We start from the raw sequence: 26,624 nt of genomic DNA, 5'->3' as shown, positions 1-26,624 counted from the left end.
CAATCGAGCTTTGATTTTATGAGATTTGTAAAATTAATTATGTTAATAATAAATTTTAAAAAAGTGACAAATTAAATGTATAATAATAAATAATATTGTGTTGACCAAACACGAGCGATGCTCGTGAATGATGTTTGCATAATATATGTAATATAACGTCATTTGTTTATCTTCTTATTTTGTAGTAAGTTGAGGAAACAACTTTTAGTCTAGGCCTACCTAGTGCACCTGTTTTATGCACACCTTTTTGAAAGTTTGTAGTGTTTGGACTTATGCGAAAAACAATTTAGCGTGTGTGCTAGGACGAGAACAACAATCCATTTATGAAATCATCGTTGGTTTACAAATTTATACTACATAGTTTTTTTGTAAATCGGTTTTACAGTAAATTAATGACCATTTGCTTTTACACGACAATAGACAACTTCTTCAAGGACTCGAATTGGGGTGTTTTTCTAAAGTCAGCATTTGTTGTTGGGTGGAGGTTGTTGGCCTCGAATTGTCCCGAGAATGAGCCTTTTGGGGTCTATCATCGATGTGAAAATTTCCAAATAGAAACAATGTATAAGGTTCTTGTGCATGGGGTGTCATGCAATGAGTCAACATTTTGCAATGGGGAATAGCTTTGAGTTGGCATGAGCCACAACTAAATTCAATACTAACTTTTTACGATTCTTACTATATAGTGGTTATTTGGTTAATAAAGATAGGGGCTAGATGGCGCATTTTATTGACAACAATTTGTAGCATATGTGTTCGTTGTTTTAAGATTGAGCTCCATATATTACGTTGGCGCGAGAAAAATATAAGACTGCATTATGAAGTATGGCGGCGTGGATTTGTTCTTTATTTGTTGGGTGATTCATATGTTGGATCATTTGAAATAAAAGGCATGGGCTCATCTCAAAGATGAATATGTCGACTTAAAAAGTGTTATGGCATAAATAATTTTCTATGACAAATAATGTAGAGGATGCTGCTATAGTAGGTGAGGGGTAACCTATCCTGGTAGGGTGAGTGACTCCTCCACCAGATACTTTAGTTCATCTGCAATGGCGCCTAGCGCACAGCCTAGCTGAGCGTCGGCACTAGGCGGTGCGCTAAGCGGTCCATTGCAACCGCCCAGCCATTTTCGAAATTGAAAACCGCCTAGCGCTAGGCGATTTCGTGGCGCTAGGCGATGCGCTGGGCGATTCGCTCGGCGCTATTGCAGCGTCCAGATCGCCTAGCGCATCGCCTAGCCGATTTTTTTTCCCGAAACACTATATATACGCGCTTTGCAAGTCATTTTCATTCGCACCACTTGTTTTAACGAGTACTCTCTCTATCTTAATTTCTGTACAAGATCAACACCGAGAAATGGATAACACCAACGAAGGTACTCCAGTGACGAGCGGGTCTCAAAAGTCAAACTCCCCTGGTACCCGTGGGAGGTAGATGGGGTCCGATGCCAGGGTACTATAACATGTACCCGTGGCAGAGGATGATGCCAGAGATGGCACCTGGGGAGAGTATGCCGGCGTGGCAGGGGGTACCGGGGATGCAGCCCGGTGTGCAGATGGTGCCGGGGTGGGCACCCGGGATGCAGATGATGCCTGGGGGGACGGCGATGCAGCCCCCGACAGGGGGGGTACCGGCGACGCAGGGGTCGCCGGGGGAGGAAAACGTTTATCGTCCCAATTTTGATTCTTCGCACACATCGACCCCAGCAGAGGCGCAGTTCACGCAATTTGATACTTTCTCCTTAGACGAGTTGGGGTTCGATATGCTCGGGGTTCCGAAAACTCCCGGTCAAACGGGGGTCAGGGCGCCCCAAAGAAGAAGGGCGAGTCGTCGCAGCCGGGTGAGGATAGCCAGGTCCGGAGGAGGTGGACGGACGGGGAGAACGTCGCGATGTGCAAGGCGTGGGTGAGTGTTTGCGACGATCCTCTCGTTTCGAACAACCAGATGATCGTCAACTTGTGGGGCAAGATAGCAGCAGCCTACAAGACATTTTGCCCATAGGGGAGGCCACGCAACGGGGAGGATTGCCGGAAGGCGTGGGAACGAATCAGGGCTGCCGTCTCCCGATTTTCGGGTTTGTACGCCAACGCCCTCCGCATGCGGAGTAGTGGCCAAACGGAGGAAGACTGCAGGAGGATAGCGGAGAAAGCCTTCCCCCAGTCCGAGTTGTATAAGAAGTTCACCTACTGGAACTGCTATCTTGTGCTGAACGACTCCGAGAAGTTCCGAGTAGGTGTCGACGCTGGCTGGCCAAAGAAGCAACAACTGAACTATACGTCTATACCGGTGATTTCAGCGGCAGCAGCGGTGGTTCCCACGACCTCCCCGAGAAGGCCCAGGAGGTCCCGACCCCTCGTTCGTTCGCTCGCCGAACTCGCCCGGTTGGGTACAAGCGGGCTCAACGGGAGGCGAGGGCGTCGCCGGGGGTTGCATCCCCCCTTGGCCAATCCACAGCGGATCTTAAATTCTTCGCGCGTCAACAAACGCGCGCTCAGATGGTCAAGACGATGGCCGAATGACGGGCGGCGGTGGACCCCGTGGAGAAGAGTTTGCTTCACACATTGCTCATGAGCATGCAGGAGGATTTGGAGGCGGCACGGAGGGAGACCGACGGGAGTAGAGGCGGCGGCGAGGGTGGCGACTTTGGCGACGGCGAGGGTGGCGACAGCAACGGAGGAGATGACAACGGAGACGAGGAGTGAATTATTGTACTTTTTTTTAATTATTGTACTTTTTTAAAATTATTGTACTTTTTTTTAAATTATTGTACTTTTTAAAATTTTAATAGTATTATTAATGTTTCCCGTATATGTCTCGTAAATTAAATTCCGTATATTGTGTGATTGTTAATTATTTTATTTTTATATAATTGTTATTAGTGATGTGGCTAGGCTATGACTGAGCTATTTGCTTGTTTTGATGATGTGACAGGAGGATTTTTAATACTGATGATATGGCAGGAGGAGTTTGTGACTAGGCTATGGCTGAGCTAGGGATGTCAATTTAGCCCGCAACCCGTGGGCTGGCCCGAATAGCCCGCCAAATTTATAGGGTTAGGGCTGAAAATTTCCAGCCCGATAAAATTACAGCCCGATTAGTCCTCACCCGATTAACCCGCAACTCGTTAGGGCCAGACCCGAAAACCCGATGGGCTGGCCCGAAAACCCGATAAAAATTCTATTGTTCTATTTGTTTGACTCTAATTCGACACTTCATTGATTATTTTATAATATAGATTACTAAAAAATAACTTTACATTTTATATATTAAATATATAAATTATATATTAAATTTTTATTAATATAATAATAGAGAAATGAATTAGAAACTTCAAATTTACTAAAAAATATATTTAAATTTCTAAACATGCTTTAAAATTTCTTGATGTTTATGTTTAATTTTGCATAAATCTCAAATATTAGTATTTGATCATGTTTATGTTTGAGTTTAAGCATGTATCTCAAATTTATCATAATTAAATATTTTACATTTTATAAATATAACTCATTTTCACCATTATTTATTGGATTGATCGCATGTTAATTTTATCAGTAGCAACCCGATTAACCCGATGGGCTAGCCCGAAACCCGAGCTTTTAGGGTTAGGGTTGAACTTTTATAACCCGAAAAAATCACAACCCGATTAGCCTGCACCCGATTGACCCGCAACCCGAATAGGGTTGGCCCGAAACCCGGTGGGCTGGCCCGATTGACATCCCTAGGCTGAGCTATTCCTATTGTGGATGGCCTTAAAGCTAAACAGAATGCTTTATTTGAGTGAAGCCAAATTATACTTTTGAGGGAGGGTTGATACAAAATTTTGGAATTGAAGACATAATTTTGTTTCTAATAAGTGTATTTCAACAAGAATATTAGGTATACAATTGTTGGAAGTGTAAACTGATAATTTTATAGCGTCTTAAAAGGCTGGTAAAGTGTAATTTAGCAAAACTAAAGGGATCGAAATGAAATTACAGATCTATAGAATTTATATATACTGATGAAAATCCGATACCCGTTTTCACACACATTCACACACCCTAGAAAGAGCGCCTAACACAAAATCATTTCCACACGGCTTGAAACTTTTCCTCTCCATATTCAAGTGATTTCGTGCTCGTTGATGGCGAACCAATTTTCCAGTAACAGCAACAATGCGACGTCGCCGCCCTCTCCATCGCCGGGGGGAGATTCGTTCATCGGAAGCTTCATAAGCGTTATGTCGAAATCGGAGATTCGTTACGAGGGCATTCTTTACTTCCTCAATACTCAGGACTCCACTTTCGGCCTCAAAGATGGTGAATTCCGCCGTCTTTTGCTATATATGATGTTTTATGCTATATATGATGTTTTGCATTTCCGGTTTCCTTTGTTCACGAATTATTGCCGCCTTTTCTTACGCGCTTCAATTAATTGAGATTATATAAATAAATGCGCTCGTGTGTATAATGTTCTTCATGTTTAGAAACATTAAACATTCCTATAGTGGAGCAAGCTATAGGAGCAGAAGCCTAGCGTTTAATGATTTTTAATCGTAAGTCTGGTGTTTTTTTTATTGAACCTACATAAACAAAGCCATCGCTTTCTGGTGAACTTTGTGACTTCTGAGTTGTTGATTGTTGTGAATTGCGTTGGATGTTTACAATGTCACCTTCTTATGCACAAGCTTGATCCGAGTTTGAACGGTTGAACCCCCTCTTAATGGGGAGTATATAAGGATGAAAGATGTCTACAGTGTAATGTACATTTTATTGATTGGGCAAATTGGTGTTACCAAGAAATAGTGAATTGATAGTATATTCCAGTCGTTGAGCGTGAATAAGAAGTTTAAGTTTGTTTTTTTTACTTCAACAAATGTGGATTGCTGAACTCGAAATTTATCCTGTGTTGCCTTCTGCTACTGAATTTGAATGACTTTGTATTTTTTTGCTGTTCAAATAATAAGTTGTTGATTGATTGCAGTGAGATCATTTGGCACAGAGGGGAGAAGGAATGATGGACAAGAAGTTCCACCAAGCGACAAAGTCTTTGAATACATTCTGTTTCGTGGGAGTGATATTAAAGTGAGTATGGATGCTCTCTTAGATTGCTTTGGAAATGCCTAATTGCGAATCTTCATTTGTTAAACTATTTCTATTAGTTTCAATCATGATTGTCTATGGGTTGTGGTCTCATGAGCTGATAATATGTTGTCTACAAGGTCATGATTTTGTTCAATAAAGCCATCATGGTTTATGTACATTTGTGTCAAGACTACTGGGTTGACCCCATATCATTGTAATTATAACTTGAATTGTCTTTCCGTTTATGCTTCATGCTTTGGTTTCACTCTTTAGTGCTTTGTTATTTCACATTGCGTGATTGATAGCTATTATTGTTATCATGTGAGAATCTATTTGATAAGTTCTTATAGGTGCTGGCATGGTAATTTGAGAACAATCGAGCACCATAAATACTTTATAAGATGTTCTTATAGATTGAGGATATAGTGAACTATAAATGATTTGAGGCTGATGAATGTGGTATATCGTACTACTTCTCTATCATGATTCTATTGGTTCCTTGTATAGTTCTCAGCCTTTTTAAAGATCAGCTTTTACTGTACTAGCATCATGGTTGATCTCTATCTAAGGGGCTTGGTTTGAGTCATTATACACATCTTTATTTATTATGGTAACCACTTAATTTAAGGGGCTGAAGTAATAAATTATAATATGGTTCTCTCAGAACTGTCCATGGATTCTTTTGAACTCATACATATTGTATGTTTTTTGTTGCAGGATTTAAAAGTAATAACTAACCCACCAGTTCAAAAGCAGGAGAAACTACATGATGATCCTGCAATTATAGAGGTAATGCTTGTTCACTGTTGCCGTATTATGATTCTTTGCTTGGACATTCTGTTGATCTAATCTTCTATACTGCAGTCAAACCATCATATTCCGCCGTCCACTTCATCCCATTTGGTCTTGGGATATTCGACAGAATCCAAGTTGTACAGTGAACCATCTGGAATTAATGCGAGATCCTACTTAAATATGTTGCCTTCTAATCCTTCTGGAAGTCAGATGGGGTGGGGTTCTTCTCAGTGTTCTTACAGTGGTTCGTCTTCATATGACATGCCATTACCAACACAAGGGCAGGGATATCGTGCAGCACCGGGGAGCATTACTATTACTCAACATCAGTCACCAACTCCCATGACATATCCATTGCAGAATCAAGTTCTTACAACCATGGCAATGGCAAATATATCAGATGTTCCTTCTGAGTATCAACTTGCAACATCCAATTCTAGTTGTTTAAATTCGTCACCCAATCCTACTTCTGAGCAACTGCCTCCATCCATGCCGTTCATTAATTCACTTTCTTTTAAGCAGTCCCAGCCCTTATATAATTCCGCATTAATAAACTCAAGGGGGTTGACCCAACCTTTTCCATTAGCCTACCAGAATGCAGGTAGTGCTGAAGCTCAAGCTGTTAACGAAGTTTTTCCTGATCCTGCATCATCCCTTCCTACTCAGTTCTTACCATATTCAGCATCTTCTGTTATGGGTCAAGTATCAAACTTCTCTCTTGGAGCTTCGAACTTATCACAACCCAGATTATCTGAATGTTCTCTGTCAAACAATTTGTATGTGGAACAGAAGGATGCAACTGATATTAGTTCAAGCTCTGTAAATTTCTTGTCATCAACTGCTGGCCCAGCAGTTCAACCGGCTCTTTTGCCATTGCCACCAGCTTCACAAAAGGTCAGCTATCTGGTTTGTTTTATTTCTTTTAATACATTGGACTTCTCTAATATACTGGCATATGTACTTTGTAATAAATTTTAAACTTGGCTTATTCAATGTTTCCACATCAACTCTATATGTGCCTTCTGGATATCAATTCAATCTTTGGGGGAAAAAATTTAATAACTTTCGAATTCTTAAAATATATAGTATTCAACTTTCACGAAGTCACCTTTTCAAACTGTGAAGCTAAGATACCTAAAAAAGGGTAGCTTTACAAGTTGAAATTTGAAGGTGTTAATGTACATTACCAACATATCTGACCATTTTCAGTTATTGATTTTAGATACATTATGGTATGCTCAAATCCAAATCCCACAAGATTTTGCAATCTCACAAAAGGATCATTAAAAAACATGAGCCGTTTTTAATACATTTTGCAACAAAAATTCATCTAGGTTTTCAGTATCTTTAAGCTGATCAAATTATTGTATGTTTGTCATATATTTTCTACCTATTGCCTAGGTGAAGATCATAACTTCTGTCCTTTCACAAAATTCTCTTGAATATATGTAGTTGCCATCCCCTCTGCAGTATGCTGAAGAATTTGATTTTGAAGCAATGAATGAGAAGTTTAAGAAAGATGAAGTATGGGGTTATCTTGGGAAAGCAAACTATAGAGAGCATATGGATGGGATGCAAAGTGCAAATAGTGGCCAAGGATTTGGGGATAATAAAATTGACTTGATATCCAAGAGTGATCCCAAGGTATATTTCAAGAATTTTGCTGTTGGCAGTAATTGATAGTATTACCTTTTGTTTTATCATAATGTTATTCATCTGCATGCAGCCTGCATACAGCAAGGATGACTTCTTCGATACAATTTCTTGTAATTCTCTCGGGCGGGGAACCAGGGATGGGCACAATCGATTATCCGAGAGAATTAAATTAGACTCGGAGGTTAGTATATACTCTCTCCATCCCAGTATCCGACTAATAATATCCCGAAATCACTTTTGGGTTGTCGCATTTATAATGTCTCAAATCCAAAAAAGTGCCTTAACAAGTGGGGGCCCTTTATTTTATAGCCACAAAAACTGCATTCCTTAATATGTTGGAGGTTGGCCCAAAATTTTTGAGTCATTATTAGTGGGACGGAGGGAGTACTATTCCTGGCAAATACTTACGTTTCTGTGATTATTATTCCAGACATTTGGCTATTTTGAAAGAAGAACTCAGTTTGGTTACAGTGGGCAGAGAGGTGGACATGGTCAGCATCGTGGCCCATACAATTGGGGAAGAGGATATACTTATGGTTATAGAGGTCATGGTCGTTACATGTAGAGATGACGGAGGACGATTCATGATTCGGAGCCTGAAAGCTGGTGAAACTTGAAATTGATCTTCTTTTGGTCCTTCAACAAGTTGATTCTCTACACCAGCTGTGATGGATAATGAAATTAGTTAGCATGAGACTTATTATATTTTCTTTGACACCTATTGCTTAGACACTGGGGGTCATGATTTTTTTGCTCTTGAACCTTCCGGCTCTTCAAATTACTAGTTTCTAAGTAAGTACTGCTTTTTAATGATGTATACTTATAACTAGCCTTTAGGCAAAAATGAGAAAAGGGAGCAGAATAGTCAACATGTTTGTGTTAATGTCTGTTAATATGCAGTTCTTAGATAACAGTGACATGCTACTAACAGAATTGGCTTTTTTTTGGGTATCCAAGGAGACGTGCTTATGTATCTGCAGAAATTATATATGGAAATCTAATCTTGTTTGTGATCGACTGACACTTTTGTTTGTTTGATTGTCTTTTTATTCTGTACTTTACAATTTTTTACTCTTTTGCTGGCTGTTTGTTTTGAATGCAGTTGCAAAGTTGCATGTACTTCCTTCTATTACAGGTATAAAGATATAATCATATAAATACAGCAATTTGGTTTTTCTCTGTGTATGACATATCTTTTCCTAGCTTGAGAATGATTGTTGTGAGTAAACATACATCTACCATTAGCTATGTTAGGTATTGCTCTTGTATAATCTTGTCATTTATCAACTTTTGCAAGAACTAAGGACCCTTGTGTTTCTTCTGCTTTGTTTCACCATACAGCTGCTACACCGGAGCCAAGGGTTGAGCTGAGAGCCAGCAATGTGAGTATGGCTGAACCAATATAGACTTCATCTTTAACTAGTTAGCACTCTCCATCTTACCATCCTTCTCCAAAGGCTTGACTCTGGTTCATGCTGCTTGCTGCACTTAATAAAACCACTGCAACTCCAAAGCCAATCCTGCAGCATCATTCATTAAAGTTTATAGTATTGCTTTAATAAAACTGTCTAGAAATTATTATCTGTCTTCCTAGATTTTACACCCTAGAGCTATGTCAAACTCAACAGTAAAATTCATGCATATGATATGATATTAGTTTCTTGATTTGATTAAATATTTAGGGGAAACTGAAGAGGGAGGAAGTCTAACCAGGAAAAAACGATTAAACTGCGTGTGACTGTAAAATAGCCTCCCTTTTCTCTCGGACTGAATTTGCTGTAAATGAATAAACTACCGGCAACTTGATTGATGCTAAGACAGATTAAGGCTGCGATTCCTAGTTCGAATGACACAGTTCCAGGCAGGTAACACAGCTTTCCATCGAATACGAGATCATCTTTCTGAAAAAAAGAGGGGGAGAATCTCAAAGTTACAGGATAAAATTGGGATGTGGTTGGCCACAGTTAGACTACCTTAGTTTTCGTGAGTTCGGCAGCGAGGCATAAGGCGAAGGAGACGACGGCGATGTAGGAGAATATATATCGATTTAGTGGTTGCATATACATGAGGGTGTGGAGTTTGTGTAGAGGAGAGAAGGAGGTGGAAGATGATGATATGGAGAGGAGGCTTGGAGTTTACTCAAAGGGAAACAGAGTTTGAAATGTGTTTTCTTTTGTTGGTGGCTGTCTGTTTCTTAAGACGGGATGCCTCAAATTAATTCTCTGTCGTAAGTAACAACAATTTGTTATTAACAATATGTAATTAATTAAACAATTGTGCTGATTTATGTAATAAAATATTACCTAAAATGCACTCCTCCTAAGATATTAGACTCTTATACTATTTTGGAGTGTTTCAACATACTTGAGTCATTTATATTTATGGTAAAAATCTACTTTATTACCAACTTCACCTACACCACTAAATAACACTTCCTAAATCCTTGTGTCAAAAGAAATGAGTCTAATATCTTTTTGGGACATTTTTATTTATGGTAAAAATTTACTTTATTACCAACCTCACTTACACTACTAAATAATACCTCTTAAATTCTTGTGTAAAAAGAAATGAATCTAATATCTTGAGACGGTTCTTGTGTCAAAAGAAATGAATTTAATATCTTGAGACGGATGAAGTAGTGGTTTCAAAAATATAGGTCAGTCAACAGGGTGAAAAGGCGAATTAATTATAGAGCTAATAGTCGAAAAAATTCAGTTATTATAGACACCTCAATTCTATTAAGATCATCCACAGATGAACTGCATTCATACTCCAGTGTGCGCTCACTACCAATATTTAATTATTGTTAAGTCCGTCCTTAAAATTAGAAACTTTTAAAACGACGTAAATTTTAAACTTTTAATACACAATTATTAAAATAATAGCGATGAATTAGTAAAGACTAAGAGAGAGAAAAAAAAGTAATAAAAGTAGTGTTAGTTAATTATGAGGTACACCTTTTAAAATAGAAGGTTTAAATTTCTATTTTTGAGGGATAACTAAAATGGAAATAATTTTCATTTAATGGACGAAGATAGTATCTGTAATGATAAAATGGATTTATAATTCATATCAATTGTTATGTTTATTGGTGTCATTTACTATGAATGGTAAGTCTCCATTTCGGGGAGATCAACTACTTCTTTCGTTCGCCATTAGAAATCTCAGTTCTTGGTGACACAGATTTTAAGAAATGTTATGAAAAGTGGAAAGGAAAAAGTTAGTAGAATATGAGTCTCATTTGTATATATTAGTTTTAAATGAAATATGAGTAGAACGAGTTAGTGGAATGTGAGACCTTATTACAATATATGGTAAAAGTAAATCGGGACTCTTATTCGCGAACAGACTAAAATTGAAAAACAAGACTCCTATTTGCGGACGGGTGGAATATCAAGTAACATTTAACTCTTAACCACAAACCATCAACTGATTCTTTAAATTTAATTGATTTTACCCTCTGATTAGTTTCTTCTAAGCTTCATTGTGGATTTCTTCCTGTAGCCTAATGTGAAAATAAGCTTCCTAAATTGGGAAATTTATTTTTTAAATTCCTTGTAAGTGATGTGTCTCCAATTAATGACACACAAGTATTATGCGTCTCTCACTTGACACCCCCAATTCTCTCTTACATCTCCATTTTAGAAAAACTTAGGAAGCTCAACGCGATTTTCAGTAGCTACTGGTCATTCCATTTGTAGTCCCTACAACAGCCCAATCATTCGACAACAATGCTGGTATCAGAGGCGGAACTATTGTGCTTCCGAAGATCCCTTCAATCGCAAGGCAATGGCTTCGCGCGGCTTAAAAATCGACCATGGTGACGAGCATGAAAATCGACTGCGGCGGAAACCACACATGGGAAGTGGGAGAAACATAAGCCAAGGATAGATCATCAAGGTTAAGATCTATAGCAACCGATAAATGCTCTATTATGTTTTATCCAAAATATCGTAAATTTCAATATTCAAATCTCTTCCCTAATCAAATGATTCAAATTAGTATTATTATTATGTGTAATTAGAAATAGAACCTGTCTATAATTACAAAATTATAAGAGAAAAATATAACTGCAGTGGCTGTGGATTCTTTAATTGATTCTGTTAGCGGAGGCGGCCACCACTATCGACGCCGCCGGCCGTCGCTCTCTGGCACATCCACAGCTCCACACGAAAATTGAGCGCAAAGAAGAGTGAATTTTACAATTAAAAAAAGGAGAATATATGGCAGCAGAAACATCAAGCTCGCACAATTCAATTCCTCCTTCGCGCTTCCCCACCCACCACGGCGCCGCTGATATCCACCCGCAAGCTAGAATCCTCTGCGAAATCGTCGCCACCGCGCCAACGCACGAGGTCGAGGGCCGTCTCGCCTCCAGTCAAATCCAGCCCGAGCCCGAATTCGTCCAACAAGTCCTCAAGCACTCGTACAACTACCCTGCCGCCGCCGCCAAATTTTTCCGGTGGACCGGGCTGGTGCAGAGGCACACTCCGTACTCGTGGAATCTCATGGTGGATCTGCTGGGGAAGAACAAGCTCTTCGATCCCATGTGGGATGCCATCCGGTCTATGAAGCAAGAGGGATTGCTGTCGCTGACGACGTTCGTTTCAGTTTTTGAGAATTATTGCATTGCTGGGAGGTTTAATGATGCCGTCTTGACTTTCGATGTCTTGGAGGGGTAAGCCAATTCTGTCTGTTGTATTGCGGTGAATTTTTGAATTTTTGTGTTCAGGGTTTATGATGTTTGTGAAATTCTATGGATTGGTTCTGGTCATTGTTTGTTTTGCTTCATTTGAAAGCAAATGCATGAATATGAGATGCCAGACTCTTCCGAGACACCAAAAGAAGCAGTGCATAATTTTGAAACAAGATTCCCCATTTCGTAATTAAGATAGTAATATTACAGATTCTGAAGATTTTCTGTTATCTAAAGGATCAAGCTTGCTAATGCCTTATTAGGAGAAGTTTAATATAGTGTTATATACCAATGAATGAATGTAGAGGAGAGAACTTGGTAGTGATGAACAAGATTGAGCATTTATCAGGTATGGATTTTCTTACGTATGTTCTCGTTGGAGGAACATTGGTAGGCTTGTCCAAGGACTGAAGATCAAGTAATGTAGAAACGTAACAAGGAAAAGTCTTTATATGGAGAAGGAAATTCCTTTTTAATCGTCTCCGAGGAATAACAGAGTTAGTTGAATAATAGAATATGAACTTATGAGTTTTTCCACTTGTAAAGTCATGGAACTTTTAATTCAATAATTTTTGCGTGTAAATTGTTTATGATGTTTTTACTTTCTGTGAATGCCCTTATATTCAAACTTATCAAGCCAGTTAACACTTTAGTATTTCTTCTAGTGTTGCTGTCTTTTCATCCTCTTTGTTCCAGCAACTAGAGGAATACTGATTTTGCTTTTGAAAATTTCCACATTTAACTGTAATCACCAGTGTGTGTTTTGAGCATTTAAGTGAATAAGTCTACAGGTATGGAATCCCACCAGATATTGTTGCAGTAAATTCTTTACTCAGTGCCATGTGTAGAGAAGATAACCGAACTGCGAAAGCGCTTGAGTTCTTTGAGAGAATAAAAGGGAAGATACATCCAGATGCTGACACATACTCGATATTGTTGGAAGGATGTGAGAAGGAAGGCAACGTAGCCAAGGCAAAAATTACTTTTGGGGAGATGGTCATTCGTGTTGGTTGGAGCCCAGAATATATGTTTGCTTATGATGCACTTCTAAATACTCTAGTTCGTGCATCACAGGGTGATGAGGCAATTAAGTTCTTGCAGGTGATGAAGGGGAAGAATTGCTTGCCAGGTTTGAGATTCTTCTCCAATGCACTTGATACATTTGCTAAGCAGAACGATTCTGCTCATGCTATAATGCTGTGGGATATCATGGTTGGTAGTGGGCTTACGCCAGATTTGATGATGCACAATGTCATGATCAGTTTGCTTACCAGCAGCAATGACATTGACAACGCCTTTCGTTTGCTTGACGAAATGGTGTTCCATGGCGCTTTTCCTAATTCTTTGACGTATAATATGATTTTTGGGTGTTTGATCAAGAACCGAAAGGTGCGTGAAGTGGGAAAGTTCTTCCTCGAGATGATCAAGAATGAGTGGGATCCAACCCCTGCAAATTTTGCTGCTGCCATCAAGGTGTTGTTTGATGGTGATGATCCTGAGATGGCGATTGAGCTTTGGAAATATATGTCTAAAAACAGCATCTCACCCCGTGATGATAGTGGTAATGCCGTGCTTCTTGGTTTATGTAACCTGGGAAGGTTATCAGATTTAAGAAGGTTTGCTGAGAAGATGATTGATGAAAAAATCATAATCCATGAGTCTACGATGACAAAAGTGAAGAATGCTTTCTACAAGCAGGGAAAAGGTTCACATGAGATCTATGACACTATCTCAAGGAAGTGGAAATCTTCCTGTCTCCAAGCTTGAAGATAAAAGACAATAGGCATTTTCTGTGTGGTTGATAGTAGGTATAGTATTGATTAATTGGAAAACTCGGAGCTTCTTGTGCTTCGCCCCTTAGATGTTCAGCAGATGCTTTCCTTTACCTAGTGGAAGTCTGTGGCATGTTCTTCCCCTTAGATGTTAAATAGATGCATTTTTCCTTCCTCACATTTAGTCTTCTTCTATCCTAGTAAACAATCCAGTTTATTCCTACTGTTCTTTGACGTGGAATGAGATGGTTGGAGATTGAGGGAAGCGGCGGGGTGTGTTCCATTTTTTCCAACATAATTACATATGTATGCATATTCATTTGACAATATTTTCTTTTTCCATTATTAGTTATTGATTCACTCCGTTTTGGATGAAAACGATGTTATCCCCTGCCTCCTTGTTGGATTCGGTTAAAGAGTTGGGATATGATATAGTCTTCAGTTTTACAGTCAAAACTTACTGAAAGAACAAATTTTCAATTGTTGGTCTTCTGCCATCTGGCTAATGCTTGTATTAGTGCATTCCATCTTCTTTGTTCGAAATAAAATCTACCATCAGAGATTCGTAGAACCTTTATCTGTCAATTTCCTTCATGATTTTTTGTCAATGCTTTCACAGTGAAGATAAAATTGCAGCCACTGAATATTAAATTGCTATTGGAAGCTCAGGCATAAGGTGTTCAGATGGTTCATTGAAATAAAAAAGCTCTTGGTGCCTAAGAGCAGATTGTTGTCCCAAAATGTTAGGTTGCTTGATGTTTAACTATCAGTTGCTTGATTTGCTCGTATCACATGAAACCAATATACTGCTTTTATTTCTTACACAGGAAATTGCATTTTTCTTGTGTAATACCGTAAATCCTCTTCATTACTGGGCTGCTAGAATCATCTTTGCTGATGGTGTGAGACCCTTGCTGTGGTTCTCACACACAGCCTGCCATTTAGTGTTTTACACACTTTTTTCTTGATTTGGTTTAATCAATTCCATCCGTTACCAGCCTGAAATTTAAAGGTCACCGAGTCAGTTCTTCCACGTTTGGCTGAGCTTTAACTGCTGGAGATCGAGCCATGGTGGTACCCACATGTAAGTGCTGCTGTCTCTTTTTTGTATTTCATTCTTCTGTGTTTCCAGTATGCTGTATGCATGCAATAACAAAAACTTCTCTTTCCTCTTGTGTATGTCTCTGCTTTCTCTTGCAAAAGATTGTCCCATTTTCTTCTTAAGTTTAAGGACTCATTATGTCAAATTACTCTTGATTTTGCCTACATCAATGTGGTCTGTTCCCTTCCCCTTCTGTCCCCAATCTCAGATCTTCCTGCTATGGTTCTGCAAATTAGTCGATCCACTTCCTGCTTCCTTCCCTCACGTTCTCGATTTTTGGTACACGTCATGGTTCTTGATATTCTGAAACTTGAGGTTAAACTTCGAGTCATGAAAGTGAAGGTGCAAAAGTTTTGCATTACGCAATCTAGGTTTAAGTTGTACAACATAAGTTAGAATATTACAAGAAGATGACTTTATGCTTAGGAAAGGTAGATACCAAAACCTTCCCAACCCATCAAAAATCCCACTCTGTCTCTCTTACTCTCTCCCTATCCTTATCTTCCTTACAATAAACACCTAAATATTAGGACTTCTCTTCCTAATGCCCTCTTTCTCAAACCACCACCATCACCTCCACCTCCTCCACCGCCCCAATGCCAAAGCGGTTGGGTCCCCGCCACACCACCCACCCCCTGATCTGGTGTGTCTCTATCATCTGTGCCATACTAACCATGCTGGTGATTATAGGTGGCATTGTAATCTTCATTGGGTACGTGACACTCCGGCCGAAGGTGCCCCAAGTGAGCGTCACAAGAGCCCAAATGGACTCCATATACTTCGACCAGTCTAGCTTGATGATGCTGCAAGCAACCATTGTGATCAAAGCAGAGAACGACAACACGAGGGCTCATGCTTGGTTCTACGACATGTCCTACACCCTCAGCTTCCGCAGCCAGAAGATAGCCATCTTGATGGCCGACCCCTTCGACGTCAGTCCCAACAGGTCTCTGGAGCTCAACTTTGTCGTCCCGTCCCAGTCTATACCTCTGAATCCAGAAGAAGCCGAGGCCATCAACTGGTCGTTGGGCAGGAAAGTGGTCGATCTCGATCTCAGAGGGGTGTCGAGGACTCGATGGAAGGTTTGGCTCATCGGGTCCATTAAATACGTGCTGCGTTTGGATTGCCAGCTTCATTTGCCCGTTGATCAAACCACCATATATCCACATTGTGTTTCTAGAAAATAAAAAAAAAGGGGTCCTCTTTCTTTTTTCATTTTCTATAGCAGACTTTAAAATCAGGATCTCCTTGATCTCAGGATTTTTGTTGATAATAATGCATTATCTTTTCTTAGAAGTATAATTTTGATGTGCCAGAATATGTAAAAGTTGGAAATCACTTTCTTTGAGCTTTGTTTGATGACTTGAAAGAAAGAAATTGTTCCTTTCCTTTGTATCAAGCCAGTTAAGCTTATTATGTCTTAATCTTATTATAATGATTTTATTTACTTGTTATTGAAGTCCTATTATTTTTTTCAGCGCTGCGAATTTAAAAAGCTTCGCAAAAAAGTAGTATAAAGATTAGATAAATTTATGTTATAAAATGTCGGAATATACATGATCATCAGCTCATTGTTACAAAACAGATATCAAGCTGTGCTCAATGAATAAAGATATAAACCATCTTCAACCAAAAACTAGGCATTAAACTTCTACTACTATTTCTCAACATCCCGTGTCTCGGTCTAACTTCGCCTACGAAGGTTATATCTCTTCGTGCGCGGAGTGGTGAAGGAGGAATCCACCTCGATTTCCTCAGGTAATATGTAGTCGGGATCCTCCAACAGCTGCACATCTTCTGCCAACTCTGTATCCACCCACGAACACCAATTCACTTCGCTCTCTACATCTTCGTCCCATGCCACCATCTCTTTGCTCCGCTGCATGTGGTTTACCTTCTCCATCAACGTCACCAGGATCTCGTGGTTCAACACCTCGTAGTCTCTGCATAAAACACAATTGACCTCGATTTCTCAAAAGGATAACAGTTTGTACATAATGAATTATAGGCTTAGTGAATCTATATTGTGATAAGCTGAAATCAGAATCAATTAAAGGCATATTAATTTACAAGTAAAATCATTTCATGGTATGATGAAAAAAGTTTTGATACTTTACCTGTAGGTAAATATAGCATACACATATTGGACGGATGCTGAGAGTGCGAAGAGCGACCTTACAGCGCGTATCAACCATTTTTGCCGCTCACCATTCATTGTCACGGTCCAAAATATACTTATCTCAATCAAGAACGTCACACACAGACCTGCAGATGAAGAGTAAATTCACAACGTGTAACGAAACAAACACTACAGGCAGATTCTAAATGACTAAATGCATACCTAGATACAGCCTGTGCCTCACGTTGTAGGCGTGCTTTATGCTAGTCAGCATGTAGACGATGAAAATTGCACCCGAGTAAACCAAGAATGCGATGATGACCCGTGATTCAAACAGCATGGCGTTGTGCAGGTCAAAGAGCTTATCTATTGCGACAAACATGCTTGCTTGCTTTGATTCAAAAGCTTCCTGCAACAATAGTAAAGTAAAACACAGCCTTTGGATTGAGTACTAAAACGTTTGAGTTCGGAGAAAACTTTCGAAGAAACCACAAACCTGAGCTGCTAATATCAGTTTCGAGTTCTCCTCTAGATGATCATGAGACTGGTGTAATTCCTTCTGCTTCTCGAGTAGTTCCTCCTGCTGCTTATGCCCGAATTCAGCCAATGTCTGCAACGTTAACCTGTAAATTCACGTTCTAGTTTAGAATTCCATACGACTGATCAGAAAACGACGAGAAGTTCATACCTGCTCTCCTCAAGAGCCTGTGACTGAAACTTGGTGAGAAAATTGAGGCCCTCGAGGGCTACAGACTGCCCGTCTAGAAGCTCCTTTTGTTTATCCAACGACGTTCCAGCCATATTCCCTATATCGTCTGCTTTACTCTGCAGGAGACTCATCTTTGACGACATTGCATCCCCAACCTTCTCAATCTTCATCTCTATCTCAGCTGCTTCCGTTCTCAACTTGACAATGTCTTCTCCCAGATTCTCGTACGAGTTCTGAAGCAACGCCATTCCCTGTGCCAAATTCTCCTTCATCCTAGCCTGCCCCTCGCTCAGCTCCATCTGAGACGAGGCTATCCCCTTAGACTGCTCATACACTACTTCAGAGTACCTCAACACCGAGTCCACGTGACCCTCCAACACTTTCGATGTCTCTGAAACTTTCTGAGTCCGGACATCTATTGAGGCCAAAGAATCATGAACTTGCCCTGCATTCTGCAGCAGTTGCTCTCCGTGTTCCTCGATCTTTCCTAGTTTCACCTCCGCGTATTCAGCAGTCCTCTTGAGCTCATTCACCAATCTCTCGGTTTGATGCTTGAACGCCTCCGCCCTACAACAAATTTCCACAACTCTTAAGACATAAACAAGTAGACTAAAAGACACAAACATAGATAGATATGATGATGCTCACTGCAATTGGTGACAGATGGAGTTCGTCTCAAGAAAGTATTCAAGATAGATCTTGTGACCATCTCTATCCAAATTCTGCAAACACTTCCTCATTTTGGATTTGGGATCACAACGAGGGAAAGGGGGGCGGCCCGTGTGCCTCTGGAAGCAATCACTGAGGCTCCACGCCAGCCTAGACCGTGACTCCTCGTCTGCAAGAGTCCTCGTGCACCCTTCAAACACGCTCTGGTAGGCCGTCTGCCAGCAAGAATTTGGCGCGAGCATCTTGCTCTTGGCGCTCTCGATCAACTGGATGCCCTTCTTGTCATTGAAAGCTTCCAATGAGAAATCAGAAGCCACATTCTTGTAAACAGCCTCCTCCTGGCCTAAATCAGCCTCCTCTTCGTTAGACGAAAAGAACCAGCTTCGTGATACCGAGCTTGTGACAGCAACACGAAAATCGACAGCAAGACAACGCGACAATGGCAAGTCCGGAGATCCATTCTACTCCTTCCTACAACATATGATTCATAAATTCATTCAACACATATGAATAGACTAGAATCATACTACATGTTTGCAATATTGATTGAAATACCAAATTTTCACTAACTTAAAATTGGAAACCATTGATTGTGATTCTCATCACTAAATGCAATCAATCTGATTATCAGCTAAAAACAACTAACTAAGCTGTGAAACGTATTTTCAACTCGATAAAAATTGAATCTTGGGGTTTCGTTTAAGTTGATAATTGAGAAACTTTCTTGTGTTTCTTTAAAAATCGATTCTTTTCCTTTTCTACTCTTCCTTACCGTTTCAGCTATAAGTTTCTAAGTTGGTAATTTTATTTTCTTCTTCCTATCATCATCATCATCATCAAACAATCAAAATAAAGAAGTTGATGTATGTAAACCTAATTCCCGCAGTGAAGAAGCATGCAACAAGAAAATTCTGCAACTAACAAGACGAAGCAGTGTAAGAGATCATAATTTCTTAAAAAATTGAGGGAGAGAAAGGTGGTTTCTTGAAAAACTATATGGAAAATTTGATGAGAAATCAATTGAAAGACTTTCCAAGTACTCAACGTCGACGGTTTCTTGTTTTTTGTTTTGTTTTTTCTTTTTTGTTGACTGCCGCCTCCACGCGCCAATTCTGGCCCGTTTCTATGAATTGGGCTTCTGAGGCCCGTTTTGTTCTCAAAGTCCAGTCAAATTTGTGTTTTGATGTTTAATTTGATGAAAGAAAGTTGTTTGTATTTTGTCATGATTGGGTATAATAGTTTGATTAGGAGATGAAAAAGGAGCAAAATCGAAGTACCTTGGTATCTATTCTTGTGAGCCAACGATGCTTTTTTAATATACCGGATCGGTTCATAATACGATCTTCGCCAGACTTTGACTTGAATCGTTTAATTGTTCAGACTGAGTTTTTGAACAATTGGAGACTTTGACTTAAATCGCTTAATTATCCAGACTGAATTTTTGAACAATTGGATAGTGAATCGATATTGTCTACAATTTGTAGCTAAACTTTACTATGAAAACAAGGGAATATGTTGTCTACGATTCATCCAACACATGTTATTTATAGGCAAAAAAATAAACCGTATATATGAGGAAAGATAGCTAAGAAGGAAAACAAGTTAATGCTATTTGATACTACTATAATAAAAGGAAAGCTTAATTTATGTAAGAGAAAAGTAAATCCATAAAACTCAAACTTTCTATTTTATCATATATTCAACTAGGAAAGACAAAAAGAAATCTAACAAAGTTAATTAAAGGAGTATATAAATTAGGGATTGTATTTACAAACAGGAAATTCCTTCAGAAAACATTAAATTTCTGCATGAAAACGTCTGTCACAAACAATGCCTAGGGCACAAAATTAAGCCCATTTAGGGTTGTAGACTTGTAGTACTCATGTTATACACCGATATTTCGGCTCTAATTTATAGGGCACAAAAATTTAGTCGAATATATTCTACTATTTCGTATTAATTTCATTTAAAGAAAATAAAATTATACTCCTTTTATCCTTAAAAATGCAGAATCCAAATTTTCGCAATTCTAAAAAAACTTTACACGTGGACTTATGATAACCGTTTAATAACTCTACACGTGGATAAGTAAGATTCATAATTTTATTAAATTTGTAAATAATCATAGACTAATAATACATGGATGCAATATGTTCCAGATAGAGTCATGGTTTTCAATTTTCAGATTATTGCAATCCATATAGATTGCAACAATATAATACACATGTTTGCTTTTAAGACTGTTGAGAAAATAAAATTATAGAGTCCGAACTCTCAACCATGGGCGGACCCAAAGTCAAAAGGAGGATGGGCTTAAGCCCTTAATGAAACTTTTTTTCTTCTTTTTTTATTAATTTATTTTTGAAATTTAGTCTGTAAATTATAACTAAAAAGTCCCAATAAATTATTTAACTTACTAAAAATATACATCAAAATGAAATTTAGAAATTTCAACCCTATCTATAATTATTTCTGCGTCCGCCCCTGCTCTAAGTCTTTATGATAATTTAACATGGTATGATCTGTAACTTCTTTTCAAATATTTTGAAGTTGATAGATACTAAGTTGCAAAAAATGAATTTTTAACTCCAGATTTGTTAAAAAAATTGGTAATCCTATGTTTTTTTTATAAAAAAATACTCCTGCGTATTAATATAGTTAATGGAGTGTTGGATTATAGGATCGTAATGGATTGTGATTAGTCACTCAAGTGGATTAACTTTGAGTCTTGATTCCTTGAACACGTATGTTAATTAGATTAATTTAAAAATAAATTAATACGTGTTGTTTGTGTGTAGTGGATTTACTGTGATTGTGGTAATGTTGATTGAAGTGATTTCAGTCACTTTCACTGATAAACAAAATAAATTCAGCAAACATACTTTTCCACTAGACGTATTACTCTCCCATCCCAATAATTTGTCATTATACTTATTATTTTATATAAAATATAAGTGTAAATAAATTAGTGGAACGTGCTGTCCGCTATCAAAAATAGAAAAAAAAAACAAATGTGACAAATTTTTGGGGACGACCAAAAATGAAAATAAGTAACAAATTTTCATGGACGATGGGAGTAATTTTTTTATTATATTAAATTTGCATTTAATAATTAGTATCTCATGTAGTACTAGTACTTATTAATCACTATAAAATATTTTGATTTTTAATTTCTATTCTTATTTAATATGAAATGTTTCACGAAACAATAGCCATAATTTTTAAATTACCATTTGCCAATCGAATTTCCTAGATTTCTAATAACCAAATTCATAGTATGATATAAACGTGGAGTATTTTTGTGCCTAAGATATCATATAAATTCCAAATTCATATGATATAATAAATGTGCACGAGAATTAGCTTTAATCAAGAAATTTAATAAGCTTCGATTTAAATTATTGTTAGTTAACTGGAGTATATATTTATAGTCACTCATTGCGGCGTCGTCACGGCTACAAGTAATATTGCCTTTAATCTTGAATATTAGGTTAGTGGAACCAAACACCTAAGCATCTCCACTTAATAAAGATGCTACTATTCTTACCTCTAGTTATTGTTATCAGAATTCAACTTTTAATAAATATATAGGTATAATCTACATCACCAAAAGTAATAAATAAATTACTGCACAAAAAAAGTTGATAAATTCTTATAACGACATTTGTGGAATTTGCTCTCACCCATCACTTACTTAATGAGGAAGTGCTGAATTTTCATCGACATTCCCTATTGTAAATGTTAGTACTACCTTTTTAATTTCTTTATTGTCGAAACAATGGCTATTTTGACTCGAAAACCAAGTTTCCATTATGGTGGCTGATTGTTAAATAAATATACATTCATACCTCTATTTGTTTTTAAATACCATCAACCTTCATAAATTTATTCAAACGTATGTATGTATAACTCAGAATTCAACAGAAATTTCGTGATTTTATAAGAAATAAACTCTATTGATCTATGCTTAGTTACTTGATGAATCCGCGAATTTCTGATGTTAGTAAATGCTGGTAGAGAATAAAGACTACGACACAGAGATTTACGTGGTTCGATTTACTGAGGTAAATCTACGTCCACGGGAAGAAAAGAGGGCAGAGTTGTATTGCTTGATCTGTTTTCTACAGCTTACAATACAGACTTGCTATTTGATCTTTTATCTCTAGAGAGCTTAACAGAACTTAACCTTATCTATCTGATCTAGGTTCTATTTATACATTGAACCAAGATCGTGGGTGTAGTGGAGGTGGAAATCCTGCATGAGTCCACTATCTCCTAGTTCGGTCGAATACTGAGACCGAACTGCTGAATTATTGCCGAGCAGCTTTTGCCGATCTGAGAGTAGAGCTTGATTGGTTGGCTTTTACCGAGCTGTAGGCTGGGGCCGAACTCTTTGGTTGTGCCGAACTGAACTCTTTAGTCATGCCGGACTGATACTCTTTAGTCATGCCGAACTGATACTCTTTCTTGGGCTTTAGGCTGATGGGCTTGTTTAGTACGTACTCCATCACTACCCCCCCCGAAAAGTGAAGTGAATCACTTCGGCATTCTGGATAAAGGTACGGGGTAAGTTGATGTTTGTCCTTGGTCTTATGAAGTGAACTCTTCTTTGACCGGACTTGGTTTGTGTCCTAATTTGGCGAGTTTTATCGCTCGGATCGGACTTTCCGTTGTCCTAATTTGGGGATCGGACTTTCCCTTGTCCTAATTCGGCGAGTTTTATCGCGTGGATCGGACTTTCCCTTGTCCTAATTCAGGCAAGTTTTATCGCGTGAATCGGACTTTTGTTGCAGTTCGTTTCAGACGAAGTGCTTGATTCTTAAGCTGAATTGTGGTCTTGTATCCTCTTTAGAAGCTTGGACTTCACAATCGTTGGCTTATTGCAGTTCGTTTCAGACGAACTGCTTGTTTAAGCTGAATTGTGGTCTTGTATCCTCTTTAGAAGCTTTGACTCACAATCGTTGGCTTGTATATGTTCTAAGAAGGGGATCAGCCTTCGAAGAACAAGATACCTCAGTAACATTTGTAAGAGACGACACGCACAGAGACAGACAAAACACACAGACAAAACGCACAGAGACAAACAAAGACCAAGCAAACCAAAGAAAGCACATTGACCGAACAGGACTCAAGACTGACTGACCGGACTGTCTCTTACAAATGGAACTTCTTGAGGTTGGAAATGTGCCATGTTCGGGGTACCTGTTCTCCTGACATGTGAGCCAATTTGTAAGACCCTTTGCCGAGGACTTCTGACACCCGATACGGACCTTCCCATGTGGGTTCGAGCTTGCCCAGCTTTTCTGCTCGGCTTACTTCGTTGTTTCTCAAGACGAGATCTCCCACTTGAAATTGCAGCTTCTTCACCCTTTGGTTATAATACCGGGCTACTTGCTCCTTGTACTTGGCTGCTTTTATGCATGCCAATTCTCTTCTTTCTTCGGCAAGATCTAGCTCGGCTCTCAGTCCGTCGTCATTCATTTCTGCTGAGAAATTTAGAGTTCGGGGACTGGGTATGCCGATCTCCACCGGAATCACGGCTTCAGTGCCGTACACAAGACTGTACGGAGTTTCACCGTTGGAGGTTGTGGGTGTAGTTCGGTAGGACCATAGGACTTGAGGGAGATTTTCTACCCATTGTCCTTTGGCTTGTTCTAAACGAGCTTTTAACCCTTTCACCAGGATACGATTTGTTACCTCCGTTTGTCCGTTTGCTTGTGGATGAGAGACCGAAGTGAACCGCTGTTGAATATTCAGCTCTTGGCACCAATTCTTGAACGTCTTGTCGGTGAACTGAGTCCCGTTATCCGAGATGAGGATGTGGGGTATGCCAAATCGGCACACTATGTTCTTCCAGACGAAATCCAATGCCTTCGAGCTCGTTATCGTAGCTAATGGTTCAGCTTCCACCCACTTCGTAAAGTAGTCCACGGCAACGATTAGGAATTTTATTTGCCGAGGAGCTTGTGGTAGTGGTCCTACTATGTCTATACCCCATTGCATAAAAGGCCAAGGGCTTTGCATAGTGGATAGATCGGTCTGCGGCATCCTTGGGATATTTGCATGGATTTGGCACTTCGGGCATGTCTTGACGAGCTGCACTGCTTCTTGTACCAAGGTTGGCCAATAATATCCCCATCTTAGAACTTTTTTAGCTAAAGCTCTAGCTCCGATGTGGCTGCCGCACGATCCTTCATGAACTTCTCTGAGGATGTAGTCCGTCTCTTCTGGCCCTATACATCGTAATAACGGCTGAAGGTAGGACTTTCTGTATAAGACTCCTCCATGAAGTTCGTACCGAAGTGCTCGGCATGTGATTTTCCGAGCTTCTCTCTTATCCTCGGGCAGTTGTCCTTGATCTAGATACTGTAAGATCGGCGTCATCCAGTTCGGCGAGCTGGTTACTGAATGTACCTCAGCTTCATCAATGCTTCGATGCATCAATTCCTCCACCTTTGAGCTTGGACATGCGGCTAACTTACTTAAAGTATCTGCTCGGCTGTTTTCTGCTCTGGGAATGCGGATTATCCGAAAATAAGAGAAACTTCGGCTAATGCTTTGCGCTTTGTCTAAATATTTCCTCATCCTCTCATCACGGGCTTCACTTGTACCCAACATGTGATTCACTATGACTTGTGAATCACAATGGATTTTGAGAGACTTGATACATAGACTTTGCGCTAGCTGGAGTCCGACAAGGAGGGCTTCGTATTCGGCTTCGTTATTAGTGGTTGGGAATGAGAACCGAAGTGAATAGGTTACCTCGTGTCCATCGGGAGCGATAAGCAGAATACCAGCTCCACTTCCCGTTTTATTCGAAGCTCCATCTACGAATCCGCTCCAGCAGTCCGGCGGCTCTTCTTCGGATTCCAAGGGCTGTGCTAATTCGGCATTGGCAGAATTTTTCTGTTCGGCAATGACAGGGATTGCTTGATCGAACTTGGCCTCTGCAAGAAAATCTGCCAAGGCTTGTCCCTTGATGGCTTTTCGAGGTAGGTACTCGATTGAGTGTTCTCCCAGCTCTATGGCCCATTTGGCGATTCTGCCTGATGCTTCTGGCTTGGTCAAAACTTGCCGAAGAGGCAGATCGGTTAAGACGCATACCTTGTGAGCATAGAAGTATGGCCGCAGTCTCCTTGCTGCATTTACTAACGCCAGAGCAATTTTTTCCAGAGGTTGATACCTTGTTTCTGGACCTCTTAATGCTCGGCTTGTAAAGTAGATGGGAAACTGCTTTAGGCCTTCTTCTCGTACAAGCACCGCGCTAATGGTTTGATCGGATGCCGCTAAGTATAAGAAAATCACTTCGGCATCTGTTGGAGCAGAGAGAATTGGAAGCTCGGCTAAATAACTTTTGAGCTCGTCAAAAGCCTTTTTCTGCTCGGCTCCCCACTCAAACTTTGGTGCCTTTTTTAACACTTTGAAGAACGGCAGTTGCTTTTCGGCTGCTTGGGAAAGGAATCTATTCAATGCGGCTAGACATCCAGTTAGTCTTTGCACATCGTGTATGGACTTCGGCATCGCCATGTTCTGAATAACTTGAACTTTTGAGGGATTTGCCTTGAGTCCGTCCTTTGAAACCCAACAACCCAGAAATTTTCCCGAATCTACCAAAAGGGTACATTTTTGGGGGTTGAGTTTGAGGTTGGCTTTTCGGAGCACGTCGAGAGTGGATTTGAGGTTGTCTTCGTACTCCGAAGTGCTTTTGCTTTTGACAACTATGTCGTCGACATACACTTCAACCTGTTTTCCGATTAGGTGCCGAAAAAGCTTGTCTACCATCCTTTGATAAGTGGCTCCGACATTCTTTAAACCGAATGGCATCTTTTTATAAGCGAAAATGCCGAAATCGGTAATGAAAGCTGTTTTCGGAGCGTCACTCTCATCCATCAACACTTGGTGATATCCTTTGTATAAATCAAGAAAACAGAAAATTTCGAAGCCGATCAAAGCTTCTACTTTTTTATCTATATTCGGAAGGGGATAGCAATCTTTAGGACAGTGCTTGTTTAGATCGGTAAAATCTATGCACATCCGCCA

The 26,624-nt window shown here is 39.5% G+C and overlaps 5 protein-coding genes across 6 annotated transcripts; 3 read left to right on the top strand and 2 right to left on the bottom strand.

The window, feature by feature from the left end:
- Nucleotides 1-4,048: 4,048 nt before the first annotated feature.
- On the top strand, nt 4,049-8,400 carry LOC121752921 (decapping 5-like protein). Of its 2 annotated transcripts, none has more exons than XM_042148023.1 (7): nt 4,049-4,301; nt 4,966-5,066; nt 5,784-5,855; nt 5,931-6,755; nt 7,332-7,505; nt 7,588-7,698; nt 7,948-8,400. In XM_042148023.1, the coding sequence occupies exons 1-7, from the start codon at nt 4,127-4,129 to the stop codon at nt 8,080-8,082; spliced, it is 1,593 nt and encodes a 530-aa protein (XP_042003957.1). In that variant the 5' UTR covers nt 4,049-4,126; the 3' UTR covers nt 8,083-8,400. The 2 variants fall into 2 exon arrangements, with proteins under 2 accessions (XP_042003957.1, XP_042003956.1); XM_042148022.1 differs by having other exon boundaries at nt 7,314-7,505.
- Nucleotides 8,401-8,745: 345 nt separating this feature from the next.
- On the bottom strand, nt 8,746-9,622 carry LOC121752923 (protein MODIFYING WALL LIGNIN-1-like). Its single transcript, XM_042148024.1, has 4 exons — nt 9,491-9,622; nt 9,228-9,418; nt 8,960-9,037; nt 8,746-8,884 (listed from the first exon to the last, which is right to left on the bottom strand). Exons 1-4 carry the CDS (start codon nt 9,581-9,583, stop codon nt 8,848-8,850), a joined length of 399 nt encoding a protein of 132 aa, XP_042003958.1. The 5' UTR covers nt 9,584-9,622; the 3' UTR covers nt 8,746-8,847.
- Nucleotides 9,623-11,111: 1,489 nt separating this feature from the next.
- Nucleotides 11,112-14,132, top strand: LOC121751906 (pentatricopeptide repeat-containing protein At1g77360, mitochondrial-like). The gene is made up of 3 exons (XM_042146721.1): nt 11,112-11,417; nt 11,594-12,195; nt 13,005-14,132. The coding sequence occupies exons 2-3, from the start codon at nt 11,741-11,743 to the stop codon at nt 13,978-13,980; spliced, it is 1,431 nt and encodes a 476-aa protein (XP_042002655.1). The 5' UTR covers nt 11,112-11,417; nt 11,594-11,740; the 3' UTR covers nt 13,981-14,132.
- Nucleotides 14,133-14,518: 386 nt separating this feature from the next.
- LOC121751907 (NDR1/HIN1-like protein 12) lies at nt 14,519-16,486 on the top strand. Its single transcript, XM_042146722.1, has 2 exons — nt 14,519-15,069; nt 15,778-16,486. Exons 1-2 carry the CDS (start codon nt 15,054-15,056, stop codon nt 16,272-16,274), a joined length of 513 nt encoding a protein of 170 aa, XP_042002656.1. The 5' UTR covers nt 14,519-15,053; the 3' UTR covers nt 16,275-16,486.
- Nucleotides 16,487-16,596: 110 nt separating this feature from the next.
- On the bottom strand, nt 16,597-20,753 carry LOC121751794 (protein GAMETE EXPRESSED 1-like). Its single transcript, XM_042146586.1, has 7 exons — nt 20,724-20,753; nt 18,564-19,045; nt 17,895-18,482; nt 17,703-17,829; nt 17,429-17,615; nt 17,205-17,352; nt 16,597-17,030 (listed from the first exon to the last, which is right to left on the bottom strand). The coding sequence occupies exons 1-7, from the start codon at nt 20,751-20,753 to the stop codon at nt 16,772-16,774; spliced, it is 1,821 nt and encodes a 606-aa protein (XP_042002520.1). The 3' UTR covers nt 16,597-16,771.
- Between the last annotated feature and the right edge of the window lie 5,871 nt (nt 20,754-26,624).

Source organism: Salvia splendens, chromosome 10, assembly GCF_004379255.2.
Source record: "Salvia splendens isolate huo1 chromosome 10, SspV2, whole genome shotgun sequence".
In the NCBI taxonomy this organism is placed as follows: Eukaryota; Viridiplantae; Streptophyta; class Magnoliopsida; order Lamiales; family Lamiaceae; genus Salvia; species Salvia splendens.
The sequence above is the reverse complement of the archived record's forward strand: the minus strand, read 5'-3'. Positions and strand labels throughout refer to the sequence as shown.